General features: G+C 48.8%; 1 protein-coding gene across 4 annotated transcripts in view; it reads right to left on the minus strand.

Moving 5' to 3' along the window:
- LOC146432560 (gonadotropin-releasing hormone II receptor-like) overlaps positions 1–7,624 on the minus strand; it is an 18,027-nt gene continuing 10,403 nt past the window's right edge. For 3 of the 4 annotated variants that reach the window (XM_085070307.1, XM_085070308.1, XM_085070306.1), the window contains 3 exons: positions 6,381–6,893; positions 5,918–6,119; positions 1–5,642 (listed from right to left, as the gene is read on the minus strand). In XM_085070307.1, the coding sequence (XP_084926433.1) occupies positions 5,236–5,642; positions 5,918–6,119; positions 6,381–6,887 (1,116 nt within the window). In that variant the 5' untranslated portion in view covers positions 6,888–6,893 and the 3' untranslated portion in view covers positions 1–5,235. The remainder of the gene's footprint in view (positions 5,643–5,917; positions 6,120–6,380; positions 6,894–7,624) is intronic. The other variant, XM_085070309.1, reaches the window with a different exon arrangement.

Genomic DNA, 7,624 nt, shown 5'->3' on the forward strand with positions numbered 1-7,624 from the left:
CAGCACAAACATCTACAAGGCTTGTGATCTCAACCATGATCTGTCTTATACTAGTTTAGTGTGCAGATTAGACAAACTCAGGGTTTTCAGCATCAATATTGAGTAAGGATTATTCTTACCAAACTGGGGATTTGTTAAAGAACACACACAGGTATGCGCAAGTTAGTCATGCAATGTGCCCAGGGCAACACTCTCCCCCTCCTGTCAAGCCACTTGCATTTGCTGTTGTTACAAAGCAACCTACAACTGCCTGAAACAGAAAAAGAAGCAAAGAACTATCCTTTGATTAGTGACTGGGCATGTGATAACCCCATGAAGACCCAGGGATCTAGGCAAGGAAAAGCCAGATATCTGCCACAGTTCAGTCTCACAGTCCAGCCTTTAGCAGATTTGATAAACATAGGTTTTCATTGCACAGTGAACCCTAACCACAAAAAAGAAAAAAATCTCATCACATATTTCCAGCAAATGAGTCTGTGATTACTACCTTACTCATTAAATATTTCAAAGAAAATCTCTTTCTGATGTTGTTCTGGTACCTAATTGCCAGAAATAATGTCCTGGTAATCAGGTTTTTTAACTCAAGGCTGAGAACAAGTTCATTTACAGCAGCCCCTCTTCTTGGAGACTGGAGCTGGACACATTTATCCCAGTTAATTTTGCTGCCAGAACAAATTTATTTATTCACCATACAGCTTGCAAAACAAGAACATTATAATCCAATTCCCCATTGCCTTTTACAGCCCATTAATAATGCTCACTGTCAAAGCACACTGCGGCGCCTCAGCCCAAGAAGTGTCTGTGCTAATTATAGCAGAGATTTGCAATTAAAATATACATAAATTAATAATTTATTGTGCAACAGGTTCAACTACTTTATAGTAGTTTACTCCTTGATATATTAATGCAGAAACTTGGGATTTGAGACACACACAGGGGTCTTGGGAATATCTGCCCATTTTTGGTCTTCCTCAGCACCTTATATTAAATGTTGTGCCATTGTAAATATACAAGTTCAGGGGAGGTGATGTGGCAGCCAGAAAACCTGGAGGGGATTGGTTTGTTAAAAGCCTGGTATATGTCTGAAAAAAGCCCCATCTTTTGAAACAGATGGGCTGTTTGGGGCTCTTTGGAAAAGGAGAAGGTTGAGCAGCAGTTGTGGGATAGCTGTCTGCTGGCACTGCAGGGAAAGGCACAAACCTGGGAGCTCCTGAGCCAGATGAAAGGAACACAGCAGGGATTTAAAGCTCTTTTCTTAGGGTTTCTTTGCATAGGAAAGTTTCTGAGAGTAAGCAAAAGAAGTAATAATAGCTCCAGGCTATGTCCCCAGAGAGAAAGCATTGTGGGGGCTCATGGCAGACACGCACAGTCCAGCTCTGCAATGAAATCAGCAGGTATCAAAGGAAAAAAACAGCTTTTTCTGCTTTGATCAGTTTGAATAGACCCAAAAAAAAAAGGAGGTGGCTGCAGGTGGGGGCTGAATCCTGATGGATGTGTCTGGAGTATCCCTTGGAGAGCTCATAGCCCCATCCCTCATGCTCGGGCCTGCAGGGATTCTGGGCACAGCGTCATCATTGCTTCAGCTCTACAGCTGCGGAGCGAGTCAACAGCAGTGGGAAAATATTTTAAATACATTTAAGGTGCTCAGATCCTACCTAGCAGCCTGGCAAAATACTTAATATCCTACTCCCACGCTTGTTTTCTGTGCTCCCTGCTGATTTCAGCATGTGTTTCCCAACGTGGCGAGGTGCAGTCAGCTGGATTAATGCGGGTATTGTGCTGAGTAACTAACAGTATTATGAATTAACCTAAGGTTTGTGTTAGCCTCTTAAGCCACTTGCGTGGCTCTTTGAACATGCACAGTGCTATAAAAACACTAACAGGGAATGAATCAGAATTTCCTCCCGAACAAAGGGCCGCTGTGTTTGAAGCAGGCAGCCCAGGGTGAGGTCGAGGAGTTGTAAAATACAGAGCTACCTGCTCTTGTTAATATGTTCATTACATTACTGTGATGAATATTAAGCAATTGTTACTGAATCAGACAAATCTGATCCTGCTGGGACTCCAAGAAGTGTGGTAACTGGTGTTTCCTTGGTGGGAATGGGCAGGTTTTGAGGAATTGGAACAATTTTCCTCCCACAAGCAGAAATAAATAATATATATCAAAAGTATTTTTTGTCTCTCTATATATTTTATATATGGAAATCTCAGGAGACAGCTGAGGAGAAGGGCAGGTGCTGTCAGAGACAAGGGGTTTGAGGCAATGTGGGGAGAGAGAGGGAAGCACCACAGAAAGCAGGACCACCCCTGGGGTGGGGAGAAGCAAGACTCTGGGATTCATGCTCCTAGTAAGTGATGCAAAAATCTTGCGCTCTCTAAAGTCTGAGCAAACGTAAGAAAAGCAGAATCAGAAATGCAGGAATATTCAAACCAGGCCTTGGCTTTGGTCTGCCTCTGGCAGGACCCAGACTGATCCCAGCTCCCCCCAGGGAGGTGCTGCCCACCTGCTCACTCCCCCTTCCTGCATGCAGTGGGCACATGGCTTGGCAGCACACTCTTCCAGTGACATTTTCCTTCTCTCATGAAAGCTGTCACTTTGGGCACCTTGCCCACGCTCCAGGCTCCACAAAATGTTAATTGAACATCAGCAACAGGAGGGAAGGTATGAAAGAGATGGGCAAAAGGAGCAGCACTGGAGTGCCTGCAAACATCGCAAGGGATGCGCCATGCTTCCCCTAAGGACTAAGGGATGGATGCTTTCCAGCATCCCAGTTTTCCTACTCTTCAGAGAGGTCTTTTCCAACCTAAGTGAGTCCAAGATCATTGAGTCCCCCTAAAGCCAAACCTGCTTTTTCACTGTACCCATGGGGTGTAAAGGTGGTGGAGCCTTCCCACAAGGAAAAAAGTGTTTCTTGCTCCTCAGAGAAGACCTCTGAGCTCTCCTGCTGCTGGGCAAGAGGAGACATGTGGTCTTAAGTGCATGAGCAATGTTGGATCTGTTCTCTCCCACTCAGCAAAAAGTGGATGAAGACAGTTTTCAGTAGATTAAAGACACTTTCCTGCTTATTCAAGGCTTGCCAGAAAACCAACACACCTTCAAGATCTGCCTCCCATCAGCAGTATAAACAAAGAGACCAAAGGAGTGTCTGATAAATAAATTAGCTTTCCTTACTGCAAGCCATTCCCTTCACATTTCAAGAAGCCTTTTTTTGCCAGCCTGGCATCAGCCAGCCCCCACTCCATTAGCACTGGGTAATTAACATTGAGCAGAGCGAGCCCAGGAAAGCCAAACTGCGATTACGCATCTCATTGGAGTTTGGATGCTTCCTAAATGGCTCACACTAATCCCCACCAGTTGGTCTGGGCTCCTGCAGTTCTAATTGATTTTTTTTTTCTCTCCTTGGGCTACATGTTTAGCATAAATAATTATTAGTACCAGAAAGGCTGAATACCCATCTACAGCTCGGCATCACCCTGAGCACTGTGGCTTCCAATGTCCTCATTGCCCAGCCTCAACCAGCCTGCAAGGACTATTTGCCACCCCTCCAATTTTAATGACTTGTTAGCTGGGGCACTGGGAGACCAGTGCAGATCCTTTCTGGCTGATGGGGATCTAGCCCTTCTTGGAAACAGGGTCAAGAAAAAGCCCCCTCAGTACCCAAACGAGATTTGTTTTCTTGAGGGGATGACATCTCCCAGCTCCCTACACATGCAACCACAGCAAGACGAGAGTTGTTTTTAAAACAAAGCTCTTTCATCCTGATAAAGTCCAGATGCTCACTCAAAGCTGCGGTGGCCACAAAAATAGCCAAGGAACAGCCTCCTGCCAAGTCCAGAGCTCCTGAGCTGCCCAAGGGTTTAACTAAATTAAGAAAACAACAACCCACCTGGCTCAAAACTACATTTCTGTTCAAAAGCAACCCCCACATTTAATAACAATCATCAGAGAATGAAAAAAAAGAAATAATCCACTACTTCTAATTACCTGGAAAGGACAACACAGTTGAATGAACTCATCTCTTCAACCCACACCCAGAGAAGAATCCTCTGCCTTCACAAGCAACATTTGGTACAGTGGGAGAAAGCAAACAATCCATGTTACTCACCACAGCTCAGCTGACCCCTCCAGAAACCTTCCTTGCCCTCACTTGCCTCCACCTGGCACTAATGGGTGCTGATGGACCCCTCCACCAACCAGCTGTTTCCCATCTACCTTCCGTCATTGGGACACCTCAGACATCACCTGTGGAGTGGCTGCACCTGCCCTGTTGAGGCAGAGCCAAGGGGCTGGTGTTGCTTAGCACAAAGCAAATGTGTCCAGCATGTAGCCTGCAACCTGCAATCTTGTGCTCTGGGACACAGGGACAGAAAGGTCTAGCCGGGCTGGGCAGTGTCACGTCTGGTTCTCATTACCCAAAATATCCTCCCTCCTGGTTTGCCCTGTGTCCCACAGAGCTGCTGTGTAAGGATGTGTCTGTCTGTTACCATCCCCTTCAGTAGCAGGGACTTTTTTGCCTTCTGGCTGTCTTCAAAAGAGAGAAGAAACCTCACCCCACCCCACTCCACTGTGGTTCTTTGTACCACTCTTGCCTGAGCCCCTCCATTCCCACAGCACTCCCTCCCTCCCCACCATGCCTGGGGGATGAATGCCCATGCATTAGTCAGCCTCCAGATACTTAGATCTTTCCCAGGGCTTGTCACACAGACGTGGGAGAATCAGGCAGGTTCTGAGTCAGGAGACCTGAAATTTCCAGAGAGCTTTTCCTACAATAGGTGAAGAAAACAGAGTAAAAATAAAAGCCTGTGGTCACACCTTTGCAGCCTCAGGGTGACACCATCCATGCAGCTCTACAGCTGAGTGTAGGTGCAAAGGGCACTTGGAGACCAGCCACCCCAGGAACATGACCCTGGACCACAGAGGAAATGGCATATTTCTTCCCAGGGGTTAATGCTGGAAGTGTGGAGAAGCTTGATCCCAGAATCAGGGCCAGAGCATGCTTCGGGTACAAAAAGGATGTTTTCTAGTTGTCACGGTGCTGCCAGAATACAGCAGAATGACCATAAATACCTCCAAATGTTTTTCACCCTGAGTACAGGCAGAAGACACATTCTCAGTTTCTGGCCAGAGAACCTCACCCATCAAAACTGAGTAGGGAAGCTCATTATGGCACTCTCCAGAATGGTCCTACAGGACAAAACATTCCCAAAGCTGTGTCTTGTGGCTATGTGTCTTCATCAGACCGTGCTGACAGTTGTTCCATTGGAACCCCCTGATGCCACCCCACCATTTGCAGTACCATCCTTGACGCTCTTCTCTGAGGCTGAGATGGGTTTGTGTCTCTTTTGCCTGGTAATGGCTGTTTCTATGCCCCTGAGACACAATTGCACGTCCTCCCGAAAGGAGGGGGTGTACAGTCCATAAATTATAGGGTCAGTGCAGGTGTGCAGCAAGCCAAAGAGGAAGAAGCTGTGGTTGACATACTCCGGCATCTTCTGGATCATGGCTGGCTGGAACCAGTACCACAAGCCCAGGAGGTAGTATGGAGTCCAGCAGATGATGAAGGTGGCAACAATCACTATGGTCATCTTGAGAGTCTTCATGCGTGCCTTGGAGATGTGTTCATTTTGATTTCTTGTCAAACCTGCCAAAGAGGGTCAAAAGGATATTTGGAGATAGGGGAAAACCAGGAGAACATAACCATCCATGACTCTGCTTCTGTCAAAGAGGGGAGACCATCTCATAATCTGGTCCACATCCCACAGGAAGAAAACAGCAAGGACTGGGGTCAATAAGTTTGTGCAAAACCCCGTAGTTGGTTCATCTTTCAAAGGTTGTGACAGACCCAACAACAACTCCAGGCTGGAGATGTTCATTCATGGAGTCATGGTGGACATTAAAGGGCTGGGATCTGCTTACCTTTATTGACCTTTAGCTGCTTACTGATCTCCCAAAGGATCCGGATGTAGCAAATGATCATGACGCTCAGGGGGGTGATGTAGAGGGTGGTGAAGGTGAACATGTTGTAGACAGTTTCCTCCCAGTGTGCTCGGAAGCTTCCATGAGTAACACATTGGGTGAAGTTCCCTCCTGGGATTGTGTGCAGGTGGAAGAGGAAAAGCTGAAATGGAGAAACAAAGAATAATTCAGAGAGGATTTGGAACAGAGCACCACATCCTGGAGATGCTGCTGGCTGTGCAGGGAGAGCACCTCCCTGCCATTGGACTGGGAGAGGGGCTCTGGGCACCTAACTCACAGCTTGGTCTGGTGCTGGCAGAGTCCATGGACTGGGATGGACTGGTTGGGGATGTCAGGATGGAGAAACCCTCTCCATAACCAGCCCAGCCTGGACAAACTCCATGGGGAGGGCTCTCAACCTCACCTGGGGCAAAGCCAGAAGCACACTGCCAGCCCAGGCAGCACGGAGCAGCATCCCATTGCGGCGGTGAGCGCGGGAGAAGGGATGGAGAATGGCTGCATGCCGGTCCAGGCTGATGACCACCAGCACCAGGGCAGCTGCATACATGGCAAAGAGCTTGAGGAAGTTGAGGATTTTGCAGGAGATGTCTCCTCCATACCACTGCACTGTCATGTTCCACACTGCATCCAGGGGCATCACCATCACTGTCACCAGCAGGTCAGCCAGCGCCAGGCTGAGGATCAGCGGCTGCACGTGGGATTTCCTCCTCTTCCTCAGCAGGCTGCCCAGCACCGCCGCGTTGCTGCCCGCCGCCAGCAGGAAGAAAACGGCTGTGACGATCACACGGACCTTCGCTGCTTGAGTGAACCGGGGCTCCACCCAGTACTGGGGGTACCCAGAGGCTGAGACATTGGCGTCCTCTGGCGTGGGGGGGCAGTGGGGAGATGCAGAGAGCTGCTCCTCACTCATCCCCTGCTGAAATGCAAGCAGCAAAGTGAACCCTTTCTTAGGGGCTGTGTATGTAGAGTGCTGCAGCTTCAACATACGGACAAGCAGGGAGATGGTGAAATCTGCACTGGAGGCACCAGCAGCAGTTTGTCCCATCCTGTCTCTGCCTGTCTCCTCCGTGTTGCCCATTTTGCAAAGCCACTGTGTCCCCCCATCACGGTGACCTAGCCTGGCCACCCCCTCTAGCTCACCCCTGCTGTAGCTACAGAGACTGCTCACACAGACATATATTTTTAGCTTTTTGTGAGGTGGTTGAGCAGCTGGGAAAGCAGGAGTGGTGGCCAGGACCACAGAACCAGTCACTGTCTGCCAGCATCCTGCTGGGAATGGGTCATACCAGAGCTGGCTGAGTCTGTGCTGGGGCAGCTGTGCTCAGTTCAAGGACTTGTCCTTCCAAAGGGAGTTTGCAAGTAGAGCTCAGCTTTTCAGAAACCCCACAGCCCTTCCCATTAGTGTATTAAACCTCAACTGTCCCCCTCTGTCTCCAGTGCTGGATCTGGGGCCATGGGCAGGAGCACGTGGGGGTGGCCGGGCAGGGAGAAGTGGGATCCTACACTGTCCAGGGAATGACAGTGACTCTTGGGAGAGGACCACAGTGGCATTTAGGAGCCCGGACTTTCCCAGGACCCAGGCAGCAGCTCAATCTCTGCCCCTTTCCCTTCTGGAGGCAAAGCAGAAGGAGGAGGGGAAGGTAGAAC

Source organism: Lichenostomus cassidix, chromosome 10 (genome assembly GCF_008360975.1).
Source record: "Lichenostomus cassidix isolate B80296 chromosome 10, HeHo_3.0, whole genome shotgun sequence".
Taxonomy (NCBI): Eukaryota; Metazoa; Chordata; class Aves; order Passeriformes; family Meliphagidae; genus Lichenostomus; species Lichenostomus cassidix.